Source organism: Dasypus novemcinctus, chromosome 7 (assembly GCF_030445035.2).
Source record: "Dasypus novemcinctus isolate mDasNov1 chromosome 7, mDasNov1.1.hap2, whole genome shotgun sequence".
Taxonomy (NCBI): Eukaryota; Metazoa; Chordata; class Mammalia; order Cingulata; family Dasypodidae; genus Dasypus; species Dasypus novemcinctus.
The window spans coordinates 48,338,663-48,365,592 of NC_080679.1; the positions used below are offsets into that span (position 1 = coordinate 48,338,663).

A 26,930-nucleotide genomic window follows, 5' to 3' on the forward strand; every position below is an offset into this window, starting at 1 on the left:
TTTAACCGACTTAACATATAAACACAAAGATTTTGTTTTGTTTAGTTGTGCACAGTTTTAATATCAGTGGTTTTTCTTTTTGCAGGTAATTATGGAGTTATATCTGCCAGGATCTAGTCAGGAAATCAAATGGCATCATTTTAACAGAAATAATTTAAAAAGGAGAATTAAACAGGTGTTAATAACTTCACCTCAAGGCTGGGGAATAAAGGGAAAAGGATGGAGTTATCAGAACCAAAATCATGGATTAGACGTCCTTTTCCTGGTGACTCAGATCGTCATTCCTGAAGGATTTGAATCCTTGATGTTCCTGCACCCCCTTTTTTGTTATTGTAGTAGCATTCTATTAACATTTACTATAGGACAGAAAATCCTGCTTAATCCTCCCTGTCCCCAGAGTCCTCCCTGCCCCCACTGTTAGTAGCAAACAATTTCCTCTTGGTAATTGGAGTCAATTACCTCTGCCAGAAGAGTAACCCCTTTTTGCCTGTTGGTTCTGGAGCATAAAGGAGCCCAAAGTGGCCAGGTACCAGTCTCAACTTCCAATTCAGTGGAACCATAGTTGTGAACCCTAGTGGAAATTTGCCTGTCTTGGAAAGTAAGATCTCCAAACTAGAGAGCTCAGTTAAGAACACTGAAAGCAAAATTGTCCGAGAGGATTGTTAGGTATAATGATGAGAAGAGCCACTTCTACTACCATGCCTTGATTCTTGGACCTGAGAAACAGTACTAGACTGCATCCTGTAAGAGAGAATGTCAATCTTTAATGTGTTATTTCCCAACTTTTGCCAGAACTCAGTCTTCAGTAGGCCATACTATTATCCTACCAGATCAGCTGCTTCTGGTTGGTGGGGTATATCACAAGACTGGTAAATTCCATTTGCATGAGACTATTACTGCATTTCTTTTGCTGTGATTAGCATCTACAACCAGTTGATATCTTTCCCTTTTTTTTTTTTTTTGAAATAATTTCATAGATACAGGACAGTTGCAAAAGTAATACAAACCCCATTCAGAGAATTCCTTACTTAGATCCATCAAGTTTAACATTTTATTTATCATGTAACATTTTATTGAACATTCTATCAATTCATCTATATCTGTCTATATCCATCTATCCACTGAACATTTGAGAGCAGGCTTCACAAATTATACTCTTTAAGCACATAATATCCATGTACATTTCCTATGAATAAAGATAGTCCCTTACAGAATCACCTTAAGTGAAGTTTTAAGGTCAAGAAATTTAACATTGATATAAAGCTTACATTATATATTCCATTTTTTCCTTAAGTCCCAATTTCTTATGTCCTTTTGGACTTTTTCTCCTCCATTTTTGGATCCCATCCAATACTATATATCACATTGAATTGCCATTTTTCTTTTTAGTTCTCTTTTACAATCAGTTGATTTTAAGTAAAGGAGATTACCCTGGATAATGTGAATTGGCCTCATCCGATCAGGTGAAGCCTTAAGAGCAAAAAACAGGTTTTCCAGAGAAGAAAAACTCCCTCCTCAACACTAAATCAACTTCTCTCTGAGTTTGAGGGTGGCTTGCCCTATAGATTACAGACTTGCTAGCTCCCACAAGTACATAAATGAATTCCTTAAAATGAATCTCTTTATATATACATATATACATACATCCTATTGGTTCTGTTTTCTGGGGAACCCTGACCAACACAGTCCCTATAGCATCCCTATGTGCCATAGACTTCACAGACCACTGGATTCCTCTGAATCATATGGTTCTGACACAGAGCCTCCTTTTTCTCTTATTCCTAAAAAGAATTCCAGCCTTATGGGTCAGAGTAGTACAGGGTATAAAATGCTTCCAAATTCCAAAGAAGCCCAATAAGTATCATGTCTCTTTTTCAGTGATAGCAATTTGTCTTTCACCTTGGAGAGATACCCTGATATCTTCCAATAATGGATCTCCAGGAACATCACTGAAGGTGGTGAACTTCCTTGGGGTTTATATCCCATCTTCTGGCTCACAGGTGTCTAAAGTACTGGCTACTTTCTATTAATTAGGACTAGAAAATTAATCAGAAATCTGTCTTTAATATAGTGATCAAGATCTCTGCAGACTAGATTTTTGCCCAGACTAGGAGAATTTACTGTGAAGTTGTACTAGTGGCCTTGCCATATGAAAGAAAATGGCTTGCAGTGCAAATTGGAATAGATAAAAAATCATCTGCTATATCAATAACGGCAAACCAGTTGCTTAGGTTGTGTTGATTTGCTGCAGTAAAGACAGCACACATAGAACAGCAGTTGCAATTGGAGTTACCATCTGATTAAATTTACAACATTCATAATTATTCTTTAAGATCCATCTGCCTTCTGCATAGGCCAAACACGTGAGTTAAATGGGGATGTTATAGTATCACCTCCCCTGCATCTTCCACATCTTTTATGGTCTTACTAATCTCCAGGGATGTGGTATTGCACTTGCTTTTTTCCTCTGGTTGCAAGAGGAAATTCCAGAAGCTTCTATTTCTATTCTACTACAGTAGCCTTCACATTATGGGTCACATAAGTAATGTGGGGATTCTGCCTGTTATTGAATATGTCTATTCTAATTATATATTCAAGAAGTAAGGAAATATGGGGAGCAAGTATAGCTCACTGGTTGAGAGCCTGCTTCCCATATATGAAGTCCCAGGTTCAATCCCCAGTACCCCCTGAAAAAAAAAATTAAAAAGAGAAGGAAATAACTACAGGGTATATGTGTACTGACTAGATCCACTGCAAATTTGACTTGGGTGAAACTTCATTGATCACCTGACCACCATAAGTCTCCACTTTGATTGGTGAACCCAGTGACATTTGGTTCCTCAGGAATTAGTATTTATTCAGTACCATTGCTTAAATCTCCCAAATATCTGAGTAGTTCTTTTTCCTAGTAGTGCAGAGTCATCATAGTAAATTGCATCAGGTCCCTTTGGGATAGGTTTGGGTGAAGATTTGCAGTATATATTTATGGCCATGCTGCAGGGTCCTTCCTCAAGGAGATCAACCTTCCATTCAATTAAGGGACTCTGGGGAAACGGACTTGGCCCAGTGGTTAGGGCGGCCGCCTACCACATGGGAGGTCCGCGGTTCAAACCCCGGGCCTCCTTGACTTGTGTGGAGCTGGCCCATGCGCAGTGCTGATGCGCGCAAGGAGTGCCCTGCCACACAGGGGTGTCCCCGTGTAGGGGAGCCCCATGTGAAAGGAGTGCACCCTGTAAGGAGAGCCGCCCAGCGTGAAAGAAAGTGCAGCCTGCCCAGGAATGGCACCGCCCACACTTCCCGTGCTGCTGACGACAACAGAAGCGGACAAAGAAACAAGATGCAGCAAATAGACACAGAGAACAGACAATGGCGGGGGGGTGGGGGGGGGGGATTAAATAAATAAATAAATCTTTAAAAAAAAAAAAATAAGGGACTGTGTCGGTGAACTGGTCTAGGTATGGAAACTGGATGAGAAGGATGACTTTGTTTCGTTGGCTCAAGTCAGGTTTTGGCCTGCATACCTCTGTTTGTTTTCTTGTTATAAAGATCAAGGAAAAGTTCAGAGGTCTACACTCCTATTTTATTTTGAGGACCACCCTGATCAATCAGCTACTACTGAATATTCTATTATTCCAAACCTTTGGTTACTACTTTGTTCCTGATGCCCATGATGAAACAAAGGAGATCCTGAGGGCATCCTCACATTAAATCATTTGTTATTGCTCTTCTGAAAGAAGGCTGTAATTAAGTGGAGAATTTGTGTCTTATTCAGTTTACTTACAAAACTGAGCAGGGTGGTATTAGTCAATAGACATACCAACAACAGCAGTGAAAAACTGCTTTATTGGTACAACAAAAGCAGTCGATGCTGTGTTTGAGAGATTCCTGCAGAACGAAAATTTTTGTCCCCCTGCATCACTGATGATGGAAGAGTGGAAGCCAGGAGAGTGTGTCCTCAGTTCACCTTGACTGGATGGTCTGGATCACATTTCTATCAGACTAGTAAGAGTACATTTGTGACTCATCTGCTTTACCAACCTGAATGGCTGGATGATAAATGGGAGGATACTAAGTGAATGTTATCACTCCCTTTTTTCCTTTCTCACATAGAATCTTGGGAGAAGCCCTGCAACTAGGGAAGCAGAAGCTCAAAAGGCAGAATACACACTTGGTTTTTGAATAAATGGTAGATGCATGGTCTTGACCCAAGAATCTCATAGGTCTGTTTTGCTGTTCAACGCTGCTTTGCAAGTTTGCTCTACGATGAGCCCCAGGGGCACATGCAGCTGCCTGGGAGCAGAGCCGCACCTAGTCTCCTCTACCTCCTGGAGACCTCAGCTCCTGTCACTTTCTCAGGGAAGCCTGCCTAGCCCACCAGTCCCGTCAGATTCATTTGTTACGGGTTCCTTCAGAAATATTTTCTCCCACTGAGAAATATTTTTTCTCAGCTTGTAGTTACATTTATTAGTGCAACCATGGGGTTTATGCTGGGCACCCCCTGAGACTAGGTACCTTGCCTAGTTATGCTCCCCATTTCTTCCTGTGCTTAGCCAGTACCTAGTACCAGGCACAAGCTAGGCATTCAGTACATTGTTGAACAAATAAATATTTGCTTCAAATTCCAGATGTATCAACACTTACTATGATCATGCCTACTGCCATTTCATTTGTTTGACTGCTAAGTCTGGTATAGGTTTAAGAGCATGGTAACTTTGGACTTTGTGGAAACGTTTGTCAGGACTGGTGGAAAAACTTAAAAACTCCATCAATGCAGTAATGTATATCCCTTTTTCTTCTCCAATAACTTCATTCCACCTCTATTCCGCAAAAAAACAAAATCAAGGATGTCTGACCTTAACAATGGTGGGCGTGTGTGTCTAGCTGGAAGGTGGTTGGAGAACGAGGTGAAAAGCCAGGGCCTCTGCACCTCCCGATCCAAGTATTTGAGAAATACAGCACAGCTCACTTACTCGCTAAAGAATTACGCGTCCTGAGCCTTTGAGCATCACACAGAGAGAGCACCGAAATTGGGGCCCTGACTGGAGGTGGGGTAATTTGGAGTGCTGGTACAATCTGATTCCGGCATAAGGGGGAGAGGCCCAGGTTAAAGTTGGTGACGTGTGAGAGGCAGCATTTCTGTCCCTAGGTGGTGTCCGCACGGGCTTTGCCCGTCTGGAGGGACCCCGCCAGCCCCAGGTCGCTGTGGGAGGCGCTTCTAACCGTGCGCGCCCCGGGACGCTGGGAACCACCAAGGCGACCTCTGGGCCCGGGCCCGGCTCCCGGGGGCGCAGGGTGCAGGTGCGGAAAGCTAGGAGGCAGCCTGGCCCCACGCGAGCGCGAGCGGGTGCGGGCGACCCTCAGGGCCCGCGGGCTGCGAGGCGCGGCCGCGGGCAGCAGGAGGCAGCGTCGGCCCGGCCGGCGCGGCCGCGAGCGGCCCAGAGCGCGGTGATGTCAGTGGCGGCCGGGCTGGCAGCAGCCGGTACTTCCTGTATAAAGGCGGGCGGGCTCGGCTGCAAACACCACTAGCCAGTGTCAGCCTCTCGGCGGGAGGAGGCGGCGGCGGAGGAGGAGCAGGGGGTGGGCTGTCAAATTCGGGAGCCAGATTTGTTTCCCTTCCCCTGGCAATCCCTTCCGCTTCCCCGGCGCCCGGCTTGCCATCTCCGGACCCGGGACCTGTATGTGTGTGCGCGCGAAGGAGCGGAAGAATGGCAGTGCTCAAACTCACCGACCAGGTAGGCAGCGCGGGCGCGGACCCGCGGGACCCGCGGGTGGGGGCGGCGCGGAGTCCCGGCTGGGGGGATGGGGGCGCGGCGGGGTGCGGGCCGTGAGCTGTTTACTTGGGGCTGAGCGGAGGAGTGTGTGCGGCCGCGGGCTGTCTCCGAAACCGGGCGGCGGCGCCTCTCCTCCCCTGTGCGGCTCCCCACCCTGGGCGATCGGAACTGCGCGCTGGGTTCGGGCGCCCGCCGTGCGCTCGCGGGCTGGGGAACGGGCTCGGCAGGCGGGGCACAGCCAGGGCGCGGGTGTGCGGCGCGCGGGGTTGCGCGGAGGGTGTGCTTGGGGAGGGGGATGCTGTACGCGGGCCTCGGCTGGGGAGGAGAGGGAGGAGAGGCTCGAGGTGCTACTCGGGCTCCTACTGTGCTCCGCAGCCGGGACTCCGCCAGTCGGTGCCTGCCGTGGGGAGGCTCGTCCCCGCAGCCGGGAGGAGGAAGGGAGAGGCAGAGGGAGCAAGGACCACTGCCTGGGACCTGTCCCGGAGCCAAACAGGAGACTGGCCCAGTCCGCGTCGCATGTGTGGTCGGGTTGTCTTCATCCGTTTGACATGACAGCCTGACTTCCTCTTTAGCAACCCAGAGCTGCGGGGACGTGTGCGCGCGCGTGTGTGTGGGTGTGTGCGTGTGTGCGGGACGGGGACCCCCGGAGACGGCGCTCTTGGCTCTGGCCAGTCTCTGCCGGAGAGGAAGGAGATGAAGACCGACCGGGGGCTCTACTAGCAGGCGATGGGCCACCCCTCTGCCGGTGTCCATCAGCTTTGTTGCTTTCCTTGCTGAGACACTGGGCAACTCTGGCCTCCTGGCTTGCAGAGGTGGGGTTCGCTCAACCTGGGCCCTTCCTTTTGGGGCAAGTCTGTGATATGGAAGCACCCCACCTTTGCTGACTCTGCTAAAAGGAAATTGACAGGGACGCCCAAGTTGCATGACAAAACTTTTGAGGTCCTTCTACGAAAAAAGAAAAGAAAGCTTCCTTATCTTCCCCTACCCTTTATTCATGTACAGCAAAATGAACACTGTTTTTGGGGTTCTGGTAGGCGGAGAGGCAAGCCCCTGGGATCATCAAACATCTCAAACTTATGTAGTGGATTGCATGTGGTTAGTGTCCAGACAACATCTTGCAACTTAAATGCATTTACCCTAATGTTTTGCAATGATTTGTTCTCTTAGATTCTTCTAGATTCAAATTTTTGGTTTGCTTTGCCTAAGTATTTACAGACTGTTGTGGAGGGAGGCAAGCCAGTCACTGAATTAAAAGCCATATTATTGTCAAATTTAGCAGGCAAAGCAGCTGGTAATTTACCGTGAATTTACTTGTTCCCATTGGTTCTAAAGCATTTAAACGTGTTGATAAGTTGATATTAGGATTCCCCCAACTTTTTGGTCACATACTTCACCAACTGTTGACATTTGCTTGTTTTAAATCTGCCAGCTTTAGTCTGGCTTGGTCCTGTTATCTTTGCTTATACACATGACTATACTTATCTGTTAAATACCCATATCTTCAAAGTTAAAAATGTGCTTCAAATAGATGTTATTTTTATTATCACATATATGAAAGAATTTCACATAGAATTTCAGAGTTTAAATCATGCTAAAGATGTACTAGCCCAAACCCTTCATTTTTCAAATGAAGAAACTGAGATCTGGAAAAGTGAAGCTTGCTTTCCTCAAGGAGCACAGTAATTGTCCTGTAGAGCTGGGCTAGGTCTTGTCTCATCTTCCAGACTTTTGTGCTTTGGACTAGAGTTCGTAAGACCCTTCTGTCTCCTCCCTGGATATGTTGAAAGCCTGACAAGAAGGCATGCTTTCCCAAGTCAAGATCAACACTGATGGGAAATATATTACTTGATCTTAGAAAGAAAGGAAGTTAGTTTTCAGGACTTATCAGAGTAGGATTTTCAAAGATGTTTAAACATGTTTCTAATACATACCTCCACAAACTAGATTACTCTGGAAAAAAGCAAGAATTGTACAACCTTTATTTAGTTTCACCTCTTGATGCATAAAAAGCCCCTAACAAGTTCCAGGATTTGAGAGCATCTAAAAGTTGCCAGCTTATCTTGGGGCAAAGCCAGAGGGGACTGAGTGGGGAGGGGTTCTGGGCCGAGTGTGAGCAACAAGGTTTCTGTGTGGCTTTAGGTGCAGGAAGTGTGTGGACTTTCTTGCCTTATATAGACTTACCTTTTCAGTTTGAAATTCTAAATTCTTAGAAGCTAGTTCTTAACCTCAGTGGAGGCTTAAAAACTTCTTACTTAAATTTCTGCCAGAAGAGGTTTGCTCCGTCATTGTGGGTAGAGAACAGCCTGCTTGGAATTCTTGCCTTAGTTTGTAGAGGGAGTGCCTAGTTCTCCATTTAGCTCTTTGTAAAAGAATCCTTTTTAATTTCTTCTTCATTTGTTTAATGCCCTGTTTCTGAGATGAATCTTGATTTTTGCCCAGGCTCTTTGATTTTTGGCTTGAGGACATCTTCTTGCTGTTGATTACCTGAATCACAAGTTGTCTTCATTTGCCTCTAAACATGCCGATAGTAAAGAGTGGAAGATGATATTTCCGGTTCTGCTAAAGCTGGGTGCAGGAGCTTGTTGGGTGATGGTAATCACTACTTCAGGAGTCAGTCCTACACTGACCTCTCAATCTTGCAAAAAAGGGAAAATGCCTTTTCCTAATTCTATTTTGGGAGGATAAAAAGAAAGGGGAAAGGGAGAGCCTGGTATAGCTTTCAGTGTTTTCTTACTATGAAAAGGAACTAGGAGTTTTTGCTACAAACAAACTAGCTTGGCATTTACACTTCTGCATTTGTGGCTGTGTGTTTTCTCTTTTCCTTTTTACATGACACACATCATTTTTCTTGCAGCGTTAGAAGGACCAGCTGTCCTAGTTTGCCCAGGACTGAGGGATTTCCCAGGACATGGGACTTTCAGGGCTAAAACCAAGAAAGTTCCAGGTAAAACCAGGATGAGTTGGTCACCCTATGCAGAACAGAACACACTCATCTATGGAATTAGTATAACAATCTAATTATTTCCTCATAGATAGATGTCAGGAGGTTTAAATCTTTGGTAAAGTGAGGTAATTTTAAGTTTGGGAGAGAAAATGGATTACATACAAATGTAGTGCATTTTGGCTCAAGATAGCCATGGAACCCTTTGTAATTTCATTTGACATTGAACTTTTTTTTTTTTTTTTGGTGTTGTTTATATCATGTAGTTAAGTCACTGCAGTGATTTTAAGTGTGTGATCATATCTTCAGTGTGGGAAAAAAAGTATTTTGAAGTTATAAAAAGCCAGAATTGTAAGTTCTGTTGAACATTTGAAGTGTCCACTGTTGTTATCCGAATTTGCTAATGATAGCCAAACATTACCTCCATCTCTATGGCTGCCTATAGACAAAATATTTCAGCAGGTGGCCCTTTTTTGGAGCTTCCTGCCTCGAGGCCTTCTGGTTTGGTATGCCCTTGCCAAATCCTAGTTCAGCACTTGAGTCACCTACTTCCTTGCCAAAGGCAGTAGCTGGCAGCTCTGTCAGTGGCAAAAGATTAGAAATTCTTTAACTTTGAAAGCTGGACTTCTAGCCCACATCATGGAGTCTTAGGACATGTTGCATATTTAATGGGACCACCCTTGTCCTTTCTTTGCTCCCAAAGCACTGGGCTTTAAATCAAGCACTGTACTCCCATCAAGTTGTTGGTAGAGAAGAAGGGAAAAGAGAGACTTTACTCTTTGGACCTTTCTGATAATTTTGTAACCCAGCTACATGGTTTTGGGAGTGCACTTGTGGGCTGGTATTTTATGGCAGAGGGCCAATAATGGCTTACATTTATTTTGCTCTTAGTGTATGCCCAGCCCTTGCTGTGAATCATCTCTCTTAACCCTCACAAACACACTAGCAGTAGGCGGTGCTGTGATTCCTATTTTATAGATAGGAAACAGGAGTAGAGAGGCTAATTGACTTGTTCAAGGTCACACACCCAGTGATAGAGCCTGTTGTCCTACCCTGGCAGTCTGAATGCAAAGGTGGGGCTCTGACCACAAGGCTATATACTTATAGTAGTTTAAAGAATAGTGCAGCTGTAAGGCTTATGGATGCCTGCTCTTAGGAGGGGGTCATTGGGTGGGCAGCCCTGCTTGCATTCCTCCTACCTCTTGGGACCAGACCCATTTCTGAAGCCTCTGCCCCTGCCTGGCTTGCACCTGACTTTTCCTATCAGCTTCTTTACCTCCACACCCTGCTAAATGACATGTTGGTAGCTTTGTGATTTTTTTTTTCCTGGCTACTTTTTATACAACAAAATAAACTACCATCACTGTAGAAAGCTAGGTAAACAAAAAGAAAAAGAGCTAAAATCATCTGAAATCCTGATTCTCAGACAAAACTAATCTTGATGATAGTATCAGTTCTTCCTTTTGCACATTCAGCTGATCTCTATTCTCTAGACCAGTGACTCTTCCAAATACTCTGAATTTATGCCTCTCTCAGATAAATGACTGTTCTAGCATAGTCCAGCACAGCCCAGAAGGTCTGGCCCTGCGTTAAGTGAACCTTTTTTTTTTCTTTCTAAATTTCAACTTTTACTTCCTCTTTTCCTCTAAACAGAACATAAATATAAATTTGACAAGGCCCAATTGTTTCTACTAGAAACAGCACTGAAACATTCTTTAAAAGGATTTATATTTTAACACTATCGCATAGAATTTTATAGGCTAAATTAATGGAAACTGGAAAGAGAATTGTAGAAGTATAACATGAAATAATTTGAAATTAAACATGAGCTGTAGAGATCTGATAATCCTGTGGTATTCAAACTTGTTTAAACTGTGGCACTCTTTCCCCCACCCCTCCCCCCAAAATTCCGTAAGGAAGCTCAATATAGAGAACAGACTGGCTGGAGCAGTGGTCCTTGAGGCCCTTCCAAAGATTATTTGGCTTTAGTATAATTTGAAAGCCCTTTTGTATGAGAAGACTGTTAGTGACTGGTTCATTGTTTTTCTCCCTATACAATGCTCAACAAAGCAAACAAACATTTATAAATGTTTGTACCTAATTAGGAGTTACATAAAATTAGGATGACTATATATATGTATATAAATATATATATATGTATTTCCAAACCCAGGCACTTTTGAGAGTGAAAGGAAGTAGTATTAATTATCAAGCTGGGGCAGCAGGTATGAACCAGGACTGTCCCAGGTAAGGCTAGATGTATGGGCACACTACATGGACTCTGTGTTGCTCATCTCGGGTTTGACAGTGGCCATGCACTAATAGACTAGTAATTGTGTTTTGAGTCAGGTCAACACTGGGGCAAGGATTACAAAGATTGTTTTATGACCTTGTGCAAGTCCAGAGTTGGAAAATGTCTTCCATCTCACACATATCTAATTTGATTTTCCGGGAAGCAAAGTCAAACAGTTTACATCAGATTACAGAAGAGAGTTCTGACCAATACCAATGATTTAGGATTGGATTTCACCGCTTCATTTTATAGATTATCCACGTCCCTTTATTAACCTTTACCAACATCTGATTGGTCTTCTAGCAACCATCAGCATCTGGGAGAGCAGGTATTTTCCCTTATCAGTTTTCATGCTTATAAAAAAGTTGGTAGTCTAAGAGGCTGAAATTAACAATTTATGAATCTAGTTTTTTAATTATTATACCTGTAATTTTTTGGTACAGTTTTTGAAAACTGTAAATTTATATTATATTCCACTAACTGAGCTAAACAAATAGGAATTATATAGTCCACCTTTGGGCTATTTCAGGCTTTACAAAGCCAATGCTTGTTTGTACTTCGTTTTCATGGGCCTGTAGCTCCCCCCTTTCCCACCCCAGTGAGTCATAAGCATCACAATATAACTTTCTAAGGTATCTTTAATACCATAAGACCATTTTTATCCCCAGGGGAGCCTCCAGAGCTCCTAGTAAAAGTAAAGAGTTTCCAGAAATGATCTGAAGCCTAAATGTGCAAAGTAAAAGTCATAATTCTAATCTATCTCTAAAAGTTTTAACATGAAATTACTTTTGTTTTGCTTTAGCTTACTTTAAAAGAACACTAGATGAATCAGAAGACCTTGATTCCTCACATGGTTCTTCTACTAATTGGTTGTGTGGTTTTGGACAAGTCCTGGCCTTAGTTTCTTGGTCTATAAAATGGGGGTGTGTGGGTAGAGAATTCTTTCTAAATTCTTTCACACTGTAACCTTTAGAGAGTGCCCCAGGTAACTCAGTATGTCTGCTCTCAACTCATTGAATCTGGTTTCAAAAAATATCCACCTTATATGAACTTTTAATTTCCCCCAGTGTGGTGTTGGCAGCTTTGGAATTAACCAGGTCTGAGAAACACACCCTGAGTTTTGCCTAAGGGTCAGGAGTCATTTCCCCAAGTAGTCATCTTCTGGGTTCTCTAAGACATTGTTACATGTGATGCAGAGTCGGTGACCTTTCTCTGGGCAGCACAAAGCTTCTGGTGGAAGTTGGAATGCACTCCAGGAGCCTGGGATTGAGCACATGGACCCCCAGGGCTGTTCTCAGTGTGGCCCTTTGAACCTCTTGTAGGGCATGGGGAGCAAACCTTGCAGACCTCATGTTTGTCTGTTGTGAACTGTCGCCCACTGTATCCTTCCTCAGCGGTATGGCTTTAGCAAATTCCCTGGGTTGTCCTTGGCACAACATTGTTTCATGGAATAGCATCTGGGTCTAACAAATCTGTTTTTCAGCTGTTGGCTCCCCAAATTGGGTGCAGTTGACAGAGTGATCACAAACTTTCTCAAAGAGGAAAGAAAATTCCTTCACGCAGTTACCAGCTCCAGCATTTATTTGGTTCATTCTCTTGTGGAGACTTGGTATCTAAGATTGGCAGATGGATAGTGAGCAAAGGAGAAGTATAAAGATAGAAAGCCAGACAGAAATTCAGGTTACTGGGACAAGTCAACCAACCAACCATTGCTGAACAGTGGCCTTCAAAAATGGACAGTATATGCACCTCACGGGTGAGCGAGATGGTTTATTGAGTTTCAGTCTGGGAAAGAAAATAGCAGAATTCATATATAAATTTTTTAAACAAATCAATTGTATTGATACATGTTAATAAAGGATACAGTACATCCAAAATGTACAATCAGTGCTATTTAGTATAACCACATAGTTGGGCATTCATCACTTCAATCATTATTAGAGCATTTTCATTATATCAATAATAATAATAAAAAACAACAAACAAGAAAATCCATCACCTCTCAATCTCCCCGTGTTTTTCCTGAAATACATAGCTACGATTTCTGGCTATTCATATACAATTTATCTATTTATTAAGCAGTTTTATTGAGATATATTTACATATCATACAATTTATCCAAAGTGTATAATCAAAGGCTTTTAGTATAATCACTGTGTTATGCATTCATCACCACAGAAATTTTGGAACAATTTCATTACACCAAAAAGAAAATCTCCACACCCCTTAGCATTCCTTCCCCAGCCCTACATAACCACTAATCTAATTTCACTTTATAAATTGATTTATATTTACATTTTATATAAATGGAATCATACAATATGTAGTACTTTACATCTGTTTTCTTTCACTTAGCATAATGTTTTTTTGTCTGATATTAACATTTTGTAGATTTAGCATGCATTTATTCAGCTTCAAAGAAAAACAATCTTATATATGCAATTTTACCCATACTCATTTTACATGTGGTTTTACTGTGCTATGTAGTTCGATGTTACATTTTTAGTTTTCCTTTTAGTAATATATGTAACCTTAGACATTCCCTTTAAATCACTTTCAATTAAAAAATTTTTTTTAAAACAACCCTTGAAAATTTTTATTTTTTATATATTTTTCAATACATATTATATACTAGTATAACATAATCCTTTTGGCTCTACTTTCCACTTTTTACCATCTGGCCAACCCATCACCTGGATTATTGTAGCTGCCTTCTAATTGGTCCCCATACATCTGACCCTTCTCTTTTCACTCTACGCTCAACATAGCCCTCAAAACGATGTAGCTCAGATCATGTTATTTTTCGTTCAAAACCCTCCAATCTCATACAGGGTTTAAGTAAAGTCATTTAGTGACCCACCAGGTCACACTCACCTCCCTGCCCCCAGCCCATACCTGTCTGGCCTTATCTCTTCTTGTTCTTTTCTTGGCTCCCGTGGCTCCAGCCATACTGGCCTCACTGCTCAGGGAACACATCAGGTATGCTTCTGCCTCAGGACCTCCTTGTTCCTAACACCTGTGAAAGCACTTCCTCGGATAGCTGCCTGGCTGACCCTCACACCTGCCCTTCAGGGTATTCAAATGTTATCTTCTCAGTGAGGGATTTTCTGACCACTCTATTAAAAATATCCAACCTCACATTTTCTGCTCTCCTTCCTTGTTTTATTTTTTTCCATAGTATATATCTTCATCATACCATACATTTTACTTTTTTTTTTTTGTAAATAAAAAACTTATGGTTGGAGGGACATGGAAAACAGGCCAAATATTTTTTTTGGTAGGTTATTTCATTCACTCTTGTGTCTTCAGTATTTAAATCAGTGTGAGGGACATAGTGCTCAATATGTATTTGCTAAATGAATGAAATAAATATCTGTGTATGGATGTGTGTTTATGTGTGTAATGTTCAAGCTTTTTTTCAGTTGTGTGGCGCCCCAAACAAAAAAAAATCAGAAGACATTCTGTAAACATCTGCCACCTCTACACTGGGATATTGGATTTCCATTCAAACAAAACTCAGAGAAATTTTTATGCCTCATCAAAAGACAAAAGATCACAGGTTGTCATCATTTCTGTTTATGCTTCTCCTCTTTTTAAATTAGGCTTTTTGTGTGGGAGATGGTGGTGAACAGGTTTATTTAGTTTTGAGCTAGTTCCATTTCTTCACAGAGGAAGTATCAGGGTGATACTTGTAGAAGGGAAATGTTGACCCTAAATATTATGGAAGGGACACTCTCACCATGACAATACTTTGTGCACTCAAGCAGGCAGTGAGTATTTGATGAGCTTTGCCCACAAGGCAGTGACTCTGCAGGGGTCCTATGCTCCCCTTCTTTCCAGAAAGGATAAGAACAGGTACAATTAAACACATAGAAACCAGACAGTTCTTGCAACCAGAATTGGAAAGGAGACAAGACAATTATCCTGCTCTGCATGATATAATCCTAACAGCATCCCTATGGGCTTGTGGCTGCTTTTGTTCCATTTTACAGATGAGGAAAATGAGGACTGAGAGGTTAAGTAATTTATTCATGGTCAGGAGTCTCTAGAATTTACATCTGGGCATGCTTGACTCTGTGGTACATACTCTTGGCCAGTGTGCTTCTGGCCTGAGATAAGCACAGTATCAAGGAGACCCTTTTCCTCATGGCGCTTACAGTCTAGTTTGGGAGATGATATTGATGAGGTAGATTGCCTTGTGCATAGAAGGCCCTCAATAAATATTTACATGTGGCATATGAATCGGCTACCAAGCCAGGTATGGCACAGGTTAGACTACAGGAGTCCAGGGGTGGGTGGAGTCATTAAGAAAGGCTTGTGGGACCTGGTGCAAGTCCAACTGGCCCTTGAGGAAGGGAGAGGCCAAGGCAGCAGATGGGTGTGGAAGTCAAGCCAGGTGAGTGACCCTCTTGATATTTATTAGGTAACCTGGGAACTGTGGATTTACTGAAGCATGGAGTTCATGTTAGGCGGGAAGAAGAGGTAAGAAAAGAAATATCCAGCATCAGAACTTGGCAGGAGAGGTGTTTGTATATTAACAAAATTGTCTCACTTGAGTTCTTCTGGTACTTAGTGCATATCCTCTCCTGGAGACGTGAATTAATCCTTTGTGTCTGGGCAGAACTCATTGTTTCCATTTGCAGCATTGGCATAATCATTAAAAATAAATTTGAACCCCCACCTTGTTCCTAAAAGTATTGAAGCATTAGGTAAGTTGTCCTCTGTCTCTATGATACCGCCCCTGCTTGGATAGATTGTTGCATAAGTTATTTGTCATAGCAGCATTTTGTGGACAAATATGTATCCTGGAGTATCACGGTTCTTTGAAAGGGCCTGGTTGGTTTTCATGGTGAAGGACATTGATGGGATTGTGTAGCTGGTCTGGAGAAACCGGTTTTTAACCTTATAAAAATTCCTTTTTTTTTAAAAAACTGCTTTACAAAATCCAGGAAACCTACAGGAAAAAATGAGCCCAATCTTTAAAAACCAAGTTAAAAAAAAATAGAGATGAAGGGGAAAATATATAGATTAAAAGAGAATTAAAACATATATAAACTAATTGTAGTGGATAGATTTGGATTCTGATTCTAACAAACGAAAAACATTCAATTCTATAAGACAAATGAGGACATTGAATGTATTTGGTTATTTAAAGTGTGAATATGTTATTGTGGTTATGTTTGAAAAGAGAGTCCTTATATCTTACAAAACAAGAAACAAAACCACAGAACCTTGGTGTTAGCCCGGGGCACCTAAATATTTAAGTGACTCACTCTTTGGAAGCTGTTTCTCTCTTTCTCGCTCTCTCTCTTTTTATGTTTTCCTGCTCACTTTGTGCCCTTTTAAAACCTCCCACTCTCACTTGATAGAATGTCTTCCGTAAAGTTGTTCGAATCCTTTGTTATTATTGTCAAATAAAGCACATAGTTCTGCTAGTTTTGTTGCTCCAGAAATATGCTTGTGAGTTAGTTGTGAGGGTCACTCATCTATTAACCTAGTTTAAGTTTCCCTCATAACCCTAGTAAGATACTTGAGCATCTGCCTGAAAGTCACATCTTATGTGCTTTTAGGAAGACCTGGATTTGGTTTGTCCTTATTTCAGAATAAAAAATTTGGAGGGGAATTTAGATACTATAGTTGGCAAGATCACTTTGTTTCATTAACTTTTAAACTATGTTTCTATTTAACTATCCTTTTTCAAGATGAAGAGCAGTTAGGAGGTTTCAGTTTTAATGACACTCATTGTGACACCTCTTTTCTTACCTGATCAGGAAGTGGGTTTTGGTTGTTGCTGTCAATGATTTCAGCATTGCTTTGGGAATGCTGAAATATTTTAGTTTAGTCCTACAAGTGTGAAAATCCTTCCATATCCCTTTTTATTTTCTTTTTTCATATCTTTCTTAATAGAGTCCAGATTTAAGAATAGACTAGAAGTTTAAGAAATGTCGAACTGCACCTTGAGTATAGATGATACTGTTGTGAGTAATTTAAAGGCCAAGTGACTAGAGTATTTGGTATTTTGGAGCCTCAGTATAATTGTGTCTTAGGGCTTATGGGGCAAGTGCAATGTTTAATTGTTAATGCTCCTTTTCATAGCAGCCCAAGAAGAAAGAATCTCTTTTAAGGAGTTCTGTTCTTTAGTAAAGAGTATTGTAACAAGTTTTCAAGCTACTGTAATTAGTATATTTATAATGGTTTGAAATATTGTGGCCTCTCTCTGAGCAATTTCCACAAATATTATATTGGAGTAGCATAGCCAGGGTAATACTGAACTCCATGTCCAGACACCTGGGCTATAGGCACAGCTCTGCTCCCCCAGCTGTGCCAGCTTTCCTGAGACACAACATTCCTCGATTGTAAAATGGGTATAATACTACTTACTCTATGGGGAAGCTGTGACAATCAGGTGAGAAAAATCTTTGTATAGCAAGTGGCCTATGTAAGTACTCAATAAATAGCAGTCCTTTCACTTCTTTGGCATGTTCATCACTTGTCAAATTAAAGGGTTAGACTAGTTCTCTAGGGTCCATTTCAGCTCTATGAGAATATTTTAGTTATGTTTTATTTTTAAAATTTATGGCGTTTTTCTGGTCTTCTCTCTCAATAACTTTAGTAACATTGGTAGAAAGTGTTTCTGACTTTCATTTTTGTGTGAAATCTCCATACTTAGGTTTGAAGTGTAACATTCCTACAACTTTAGGAAGTATAAATTTTTCTTTCATTTTTGTTTTAATATTTCAATCAACTTAGTTTATTTGACTGAAGAGTCGTATATTTATTTAGATCCATGAGAGTAAATGTGTATTGAAAAAATTCGGAGTTTTCAATTGTTCCTAATTTGAGTTGTCAAGAAAGAACTTTGAGGCGGCAGACTTAGACCAGTAGTTATGACGTCCGTCTACCACATGGGAGGTCCGCGGTTCAAACCCCGGGCCTCCTTGACCCGTGAGGAGCTGGCCCACGCACAGTGCTGATGCACGCAAGGAGTGCCCTGCCACGCAGGGGTGACCTTGTGTAGGGGAGCCCCACGCGAAAAGAGTGCACCCTGTAAGGAGAGCTGCCCAGTGTGAAAGAAAGTGCAGCCTGCCTAAGAATGGCGCCACCCACACAGAGAGCTGACACAACAACAAGATGACGCAACAAAAAGAGACATGGATTCCTGTGCCGCTGAAAACAGAAGCTGACAACAACAGAAGTGGACAAAGAAACAAGACGCAGCAAACAGACACAGAGAACAGACAACCGGGGTGGGGGAGGAGGGGAAATAAATAAATAAATAAATAAATAAATCTTTAAAAAAAAAAAGAACTTTGAAAATTAGTGCCACTTCCTCTTCACAGAAGTATAAAACTGTATCCTTTTGAGGAAGTGTGTGAAAGCAAAATAGTTGATAGAGCAATCTTCATAAAAGATCATTGGGCAGAATTTCTGGAAAACATTAATACAAAATTTTAAATCATGAATGAATATATTACAGGGTGGAGAGCCATAGTTTTCTCTGGGAAAAAAAAAGATTTAAAAAGTCAGATGAAGGGTAAAGCCACTGTAAAAAAATCACTTTAGTTTGGATTTTTTTTTTAGCAATACAAAATGCTATTAAAGAGGAGGTAAGTTAAACATTATTGGATACAAATATGTGTTTTTTTAATTTTTAAAATTTTTTATTTATTTCTCTCCCCTTCCCCGCCTGCCCTCCCTCCCCAGTGGTCTGTTCTCTTGTGTCCATTCTCTGTGTGTTCTTCTGTGTCTACTTGTATTCTTGTCAGTGGCACCGGCAATCTGTGTCTCTTTTGTTGCATCATCCTGCTGCGTCAGCTCTCTGTGTGTGTGGTGCCATTCCTGGGCAGACTACACCTTTTTTTCTCCGCACTGGGTGGCTCTCCTTACGGGGCGCACTCCTTGAGTGTGGGGCTCCCCCATGTGGGGGACATCCCTGAGTGGCATGGCACTCCTTGCTCACATCAGCACTGCACGTGGGCCATCTCACCACATGGGTCAGGAGGCCCTGGGTTTGAACCCTGGACCTCCCGTGTGGTAGGCAGACGCTCTACCCGTTGAGTCAAATCCACTTCCCCCAAATATGTGTTTTAATTCTAAAAATGTGTTTCAGTTTGAGGTTATACCCAGTTAAGATGAAGGGCAGAAAAAAAGGATCATGGGAAAATCAAAATGAGAATTGGTACCCAAAAAATGTGTAATAAAGAAAGAAAAATAGGAGGAGAAAAACAATAGAAAAGAGGGAATGAACTAGAAATGAGGTGACCATGTTAGTTTCTGAAGTATTAGAGATGTTCTTGAACTTTAAGCTAACTTGGTCATCACCTGGTATAATTTGCTCTTTGAGATCATTTCTAACATTGTTCGCTGCTCTTCAGCAACACTGATACTTACTCGTTGGAGTTCTCAGACCGGTGTAACCAAAGTGGAGGTTGTTATTTAGAGCTGCAAAAGGAATGACCAGAGCTGCGGAGCCTAGAAGCTGGCAGGAATCATGCTGATGGGTTATCTGGCCCATCTACAGGGTCCTCATACAGATTTGGAGCCTTCAGAAACAACGCAGTGACCAGAAGATAATACATTTTACACGGAGGGCTCTTACGAATAGCAACTAGGTTCCAGTGATGATTCTGGTCAGAGGTATTCCATAGCCTGTCCTTGTCAGCTGAACTCAAGAAGACATCTATTTACCACTGCTTTCTGAAGAGCGTTTCCAGAGATCTAAAGGTAGTTTTTTAAAACTCCATTTCTGCCATGCATTGGCTGTGAGACCCTGCCCAGCCATTACACCATTCTGGGCCTCAGTTTCCTCTCAGAGATGAGGATGTAGCCTTAGATGATCTTGTTGCAGCTGCTCCAGTTTTCCATGTCTCTAGGTTGGGAGTTGGTAAAGTAATGCCTGCAGGCCAAATCTGGCCCATTGCCTAATTTTTTATGGTCTTTGAGCCATGACTAGGTTTTACATTTTAAAATGTTTTTTTGTGACATGTGAAAATTATATGAAACTCAAATTTCAGTGTCTGTAAATAAAGTTGTATTGAGAGCACAACCACATGTGTTCGTTTTCATACTGTTTGTGGCTGCTTTGGTGCTACCCAGGCAGAATTGAGGAGTTGGGACAGAACCTATACAGCTGACAAAGCTGAAAATATTTACTATCTGGCCCTTTTTTTTTTTTTTTTTTTTTTAATTTTTTTATTTTTTATTGACTTTGTAATAATATTACATTAAAAATATATATGTGAGGTCCCATTCAACCCCACCCCCCCACCCCCCCTCTCCCCCCCCCCCCAACAACACTCGTTCCCATCATCATGACACATCCATTGGATTTGGTAAGTACATCTTTGGGCACCTCTGCACCTCATATACATTGGTTCACATCATGGCCCATACTCTCCTCTATTCCATCATGTAGGCCCTGTGAGGATTTACAATGTCCGGTGATTACCTCTGAAGCACCATCCAGGGCAGCTCCATGTCCCGAAGACGCCTCCACCTCTCATCTCTTCCTGCCTTTCCCCATACCCTTTGTCCATTATGTCCACTTTTCCCAATCCAATGCCACCTCTTCTATGTGGACACTGGATTGGTTGTGTCCATTGCACCTTTATGTCAAGAGGAGGCTCAGATTCCACCTGGATGCTGGATGCAATCCTCCCATTTTCAGTTGTAATCACTCTAGGCTCCATGGTGTGGTGGTTGTCCTTCTTCACCTCCATCTTAGCTGAGTGTGGTAAGTCCAATAAATCAGATTGTAGGTGCTGGAGTCTGTTGAGGCTCAGGATCTGGCTATCACATTGTCAGTCCAGAGATTCAAATCCCCTAAATATATCTTAAACCCCAACATTAACTGCACCTCCAGCACATTAGCATGAAAGTCTTATGAAGGGAGATCCCATCTGAGTCCAGATTCATCACACATAAACACCATTTCCAAAGAGGGGCCATCTGCCCTGGTAGTTAACCCCATCGGCCATGACCATAACTCCCATGGGTCTCTTTAGCCCTCAAAGGAACCAATATCTGGGGGTTGTATCTGCTTTATCTGTCTCTCTGACTCTGCTCAGTTGTGCATGAGGGCAAACCTTCTGCCAGCCTCCAGACTCTTTTTTAGAAACTCGTAGCCATATAAACTCATTTCTCCTTTCCATTTCCCCCGTACTTTAGGTCAAACAGCATTTTAAAGTCATGGTATTTTATGTAGACATGGATATTCTGCTGATCCGCATTGAACCTTCCGTATAAGGTCATTTTCCAGTTGCATCATCAGTTGGTAGTTGGTAGTGGTCCCTCGTTGCCAGGGAGGCTCATCCCCGGGTGTCATGTCCCACGCTGGGGGGAAGGCATTGCATTTACATGCTGAGTTTGGCTTCGAGACTGGCCACATTTGAGTAACATGAAGGCTGACAGAAGGAAATTCCCAGGCACAAAGTTGCTCTAGGCCTTGTTATTATTTTGGGTTTATCAGCTCACAAGCATAGTCATTTACTATCTGGCCCTTTACAGAAAACATTTGCCAATGCTACTTTAACCTGAGGACAGACTTGGGAGCATACTCTTCAGAAATTGACTACTATATTCATATAGCCTTAGTTTTACTTAGGTTGCTCTTAGATCTAGATTTAGTTAGATTGAGATAGGAATTCTGCTTTTATTATTTTTTCCAGGAGAAAGTAGAAGCTCAGTTAGCTTTCTTGGTATGCTTTTAATTAAAAAAAAAAATCCTTTTTAAAGAATACTGTAGTTTGTACTCAGACTTCTTTCTCTTTCTAGGAAACACTGTGGAGAAGGAAGCCATATGTTTATATTTTAAAACATTTGCCTTTTAAACTGGATTTTTTAACCTCCAGATGTGGACTCAAACAGTGAAAATGTACTTTTGATGCTCTCCGAGAACCACGATGGGGAAGGAGAACTTTACCTTTATATCTGAGAGTGAAATGGAAATTTTAATATTTGTATATCCCATTGTGTGCTGTGAAGAGAGACTCAGAATTAACAAGGGAATGAAAATGGCTTTAATTTTATGGAAACCAATTTTAAACACATTTTAAAGGTACAGTTGATTATTACAAATGGAAATTATAAGATTAAAAATAAATGTTAACAGTGTCTGCTTATCTAACATTTCTTATTATTCTGGAAGTTTCTTTCTGAAGCTAAATCTGGTCATTTCTGTGCGAGTTTTGACTTCTAGTGAGCATGTGTGTGTGGTTTCCAGTGTTCAATTAATTATAACTAGAAAGGGACTCTGCCTCTTGCCCTTGTACTTCCAGAGTTATTTGAGGTATTATAAACCTCCTTCTAGCCCTGGAGTTCCTTTTGATCTTTTTTTTTTTTAAAGATTTATTTATTTATTTAATTCCTCCCCTCCCCCAGTTGTCTGTTCTCTGTGTCTATTTGCTGCGTCTTGTTTCTTTGTCCACTTCTGTTGTCATCAGTGGCATGGGAAGCGTGGGCGGCGCCATTCCTGGGCAGGCTGCACTTTCTTTTGCACTGGGCGGCTCTCCTTATGGGTGCACTTCTTGCGCGTGGGGCTCCCCTACGCGGGGGACACCACTGCGTGGCAGGGCACTCCTTGCGCGCATCAGCACTGCGCATGGGCCAGCTCCACACGGGTCAAGGAGGCCCGGGGTTTAAACCGCAGACCTCCCATGTGGTAGATGGATGCCCTAACCACTGGGCCAAGTCCGTTTCCCTCCTTTTGATCTTGAAAGAAGATGGGCACTTTAAACTGTTAGTGAGGGGCAGAAGGGAGGCAATCAACACATGTCATCTTTCATCTCTCCTCCAGAGAGAAAGAATGAAAACTGAAGGCACTCTGTTGTTAAAGATTTGTAAAGAAATCCATATAACGTCACAGCAGTGACAGTGACTGAGTATCTAAGCTCTCGGAGGGCTTCAGACATTTTCTGAACAATGTCATTACATTCTTTCACCAGGCAAGAGGCAAACACTGAATTCCCATTTTTCATGAGGAAACACTGAGGCTGATTATCTAGTTTGCAGCCTCTGATGGGGTAGAGCTGTTGTTTTTCCCAGCTCAGTCTGAGGTACATTGCATTTGCCTGTCCTATTCTTAAGCAGCACATGTAAAATCACATGTCATCTCTACAGTTATACTTAGGCTACAGCCTGAAACACCGTCTAAACATCCTGTGATGGAGTAGAGAAGGCTGCCGGCTGGTAATTACTATGTGGTCCCAGCATCATATCATCCGCATTATCCAGATGAGGCCACATCACCACTTCTAGGATGGTCTAGAAGTGTGAACCCATTGTGTACAGAGCCAAAAGAATATTATGTCCTTGTTCCCATTTGGGTGAAGAACTTTGTGATGTACAGAAGACTGTGGAACTTCATTCTTGTTTGAAAACACTTGTAATTGGTAATTGTCCTGAAACACTATGACTTTCTCATGCCTCCACCCCCCAAATGCCTCCATTGGGGCTTTGTTTTCTTTTCAGAATTTCGTGATAAGTATCTGGATTTACCATCTGAAGGGGATGTTTGTCACCAAACTGCCTAATCTTTAGACATGTCTAAATGCAGATGCACTTAATGAGTAGTTTCATTTTCCTTCTTACATGGAAGGGGGCGAGTTTCTTTGTTGAGCCTCTCACTTCTGGTTTTAGTCCATTTTTAGTCCTTTGATTAGTGTGTGACTTGGGAAGACTTGAAAAAAACTATTCATTTGTTCTTCTTTTCTAGGGGAAAATGTTTGCACCCCTACTTTTTAGCATATTGGGCTCTGGTTACCCTGGTAATGGATTAGCAGTAACTGTTGAATGAATTAACAAATGATCTAGTGCCTTCTCTGTTGCCTTGTTTACAAGACCCCTCCCCCATCCTTCATAATTCCTTACTGATTTACCTTTTTTCTTCTGGAATTTTTACCACAGAATGAATTGGGGTAGGAGGAAGGGCAGGAGATGATGAATTTTTTTTATTATGTGAGTAGCTCTAGTGAAAGGATTGAAGGTGGGAAATATTGCCGCATTTTTTTGTGCATTTTTTCTTGGTGCATTGTTAAATAGGTAAAATCAAGAAATGTGTCACTGATAGCTCAGTGTGTCGTGATGTGAACAGATCTGAAGCCAGCCTTCTCCCTGATCCCCAACCCTTATTAAAATCAAGGAAATAATACAGGATTAAATGTTTGTTGATCATTTTTTGGTATTCTCAGGCTTTTCGACAGGCTATAATTGGGACAGCCCTTTAAAGACTTGTACAGGAAGTCACTGTTAATGTGGGTTCTTGGTTTAAAGTGTCTAGCTTGGCTGAGTCCAAAGGGGAGAGTCTGATTCTCACCACTGAGCCTGGGTGAACTGAACGGAGGATCAAGCTGGGACATCTAGTGGTGCTCACCAGTAACAGCGGCAACGTTTTTAGCCCTTCTTTTCCACCTCCAGAAGATGTTGACAAACTGTGGGTCATCTTGCACATTTTTTCAGGTTGACACAGTTTTTCATTATAAGGTTAGAATAATGCAAAGGATGTAATACCTGGCAAAATGTAAATGTTGACTTTTGAAATTATCACATTATAACACTTTAAAATTTATAGAATGGAATTTAAATGCTATCAGATTTGGTGCGCTCCATCATCACTTAAAAAATATGTGAGCCAATGATTTTTTACGAGTTGGAAATTTTACACTGTTCCTGTTTCTTCTTGAACTCATACTTTCATTCCACTTCTGCGTGCAGAATTGTATCCAAATATCATACTCTTTTTTAAAATTAAAAAACCCTGATTATCCTATATTATTCTGCAATAAAAAATGATCACAAGGTGCTAAGTGTTATTTCTGGATTGACTTTATTTTTATAATTATTAACAAACAGTTGATCAAAACACAAATATATTGCAAAATTTGATAAATGATTATTAAACATGCAAAGTAAAACATTCTTTTCTGGTGTGCATTTTTTTTTTTATTTATTTTTTATTTATTTCTCTCCCCTTCCCCATCCCTTCCCCCAGTTGTCTGCTCTCTGTGTTAATTCGCTGTGTGTTTTTCTGTGTCCACTTGCATTCTTGTCAGCGGCACCAGGAATCTGTGTCTCTCTTTGCTACATCATCTTGCTGTGTCAGCTCTCCGTGTGTGCAGTGCCACTCTTGGGCAGGCTGGAATCTCTTTCGTGCTGGGCAGCTCTCTTTACTGGGCGCACTCCTTGTGCGTGGGGCTCCCCTATGTGGGGGACACCCCTGCGTGGCACAGCACCCCTTGCGCACATCAGCACCGCGCATGGTCCAGCTCACCACACAGGTCAGGAGGCCCTGGGTTTGAACCTTGGACTCCCGTGTGGTAGGCAGACACTCTATCCATTGAGCCAAATCTGCTTCCCTCAGGTGTGCCTTTCTTGATCTCTTGATGGGGCTTTCTTTCTTTTTTACAATTAGTTCGTGTTTCTCTGGAGAACATAACTTATTGATAGGATGACATAGGTGGTATTAAAGAAGATTCTTCTGACCCCCAGTAATTTGAACCATCCCTTTCCTTGGCAACCTGATGTCTTCACCCTTTTGAGGGCAGTTCCCTCAGTCAGAATCAGTATGGGCGAGAGGTGAGTTGTCCTTTTGTTCAGAGGGGAGCAGGGAGATGGTGAAAGGGAAAGTGTGAAAAAAGCAGCAATGTGTCTCCTCAACCGCGGGTAGAAACACCTGAGGAAAGTATACATACTACGGAAGCTGAGATTTAGAACTTAATTCTCACCCAACAATCCATGTCCGTGAATCTCATGTCCTCTACCATGAAGCCCTCTGCTCTAAAGAGTCCACTCAGAAAGGACTGGTATCCCCCTGGGGAACAGCCCGCACTCCTACCCTCCAGAGTCCCATCAGTTGGCCAAGTGTGGGTCACCAGGTCACCTCATGTGTGAATGATAGACACAGTGGACCACTCCCATCTAGCAGTAGAGATAGCCTTTGCAAGCCAGACTAACATGTTAAAACTTTTGAAGGTAAGGTAGAGGGAAACTGTAATAGGTCTTCACACATTTTCTCATTTTAAAAATCTTTTAAATCGATCCAGCCTCTAAGGTATGTTGAATCAGGTCTCTGTATGTGCCTTCTTATTTTCCACTTGGTGCAACTGATTGAATAACAGAGTATAAGTAATGGTGTTTCTCATTAGATATTAAAGTTAAATTAGAATTTGATGTATTTGAAAGCTACTTTCTCATATTTGAAGATCCTGATCCTGCTTTTATAACTGATTACTGGGCAAACTAGCTGCTTGAGGAAGCACACCTGACAGCTGCTTTGGTTTGTTGGTCAATTCCTGAGTAAGCTAAGAAGGCCCACAGTTTCCTAAGTTGAAAATAGTTATTATTTCTGGGTACTTACTTTATAAAAACAAGGTGAAATATATTGATATAAAATTTAGAAAGTTGTATGGCTTTGTATGTATGTTCAGTGGATTTGTTTGGCTTTTCTGTGCAGTGCCTGATGACTGGTGTTGCGGGTTCCTCCTTGCTCATCTCTAGACCAAACAGAAACATGGGTCTTCTCTGCCAAGTACTTGGTGACGTCACAAAGCCCGCCTTACAGCTCGGCTGCTTTTTCTGACACTTTTCCTTTTCTGGCTATAGGAGATTTAACCTCTTCCTCAACTCTTTTTGCCCATTTTATCAGCTAGATTGTATTACTCAGAGGATCTAGTAGGTATAGAGATTCTTTTTAAAAAAGGGTTCTAATGAGATAAAAGAATTCTGGAACTCTGAGGAATCTTACAGGTTTTCCATTCTGTGGTGTTTTCAAGCTTACTTGTTCCTTTTTTTTTTTTTTCTGGCAGTTTGAATAGAAACCAATCACCAAATCAGGTGATTTTTAATATTTCTGGGAGAAGTAAAGAGAAGAAACATTAAAAAAATTCAAGGTGGAGGAGGTAGAGATAAATTATTTATGTGTTTAGGAACT

The 26,930-nt window shown here is 41.8% G+C and overlaps 1 protein-coding gene across 7 annotated transcripts in view; it reads left to right on the forward strand.

Moving 5' to 3' along the window:
- The first annotated feature begins 5,232 nt into the window (after window positions 1–5,232).
- ANKRD44 (ankyrin repeat domain 44) overlaps window positions 5,233–26,930 on the forward strand; it is a 334,769-nt gene continuing 313,071 nt past the window's right edge. For all 7 annotated transcript variants that reach the window (XM_023591719.3, XM_023591720.3, XM_023591722.3 and 4 more), the window contains exon 1: window positions 5,233–5,732. In XM_023591719.3, coding sequence (XP_023447487.1) covers window positions 5,706–5,732 — 27 coding nt within the window. In that variant the 5' untranslated portion in view covers window positions 5,233–5,705. The remainder of the gene's footprint in view (window positions 5,733–26,930) is intronic.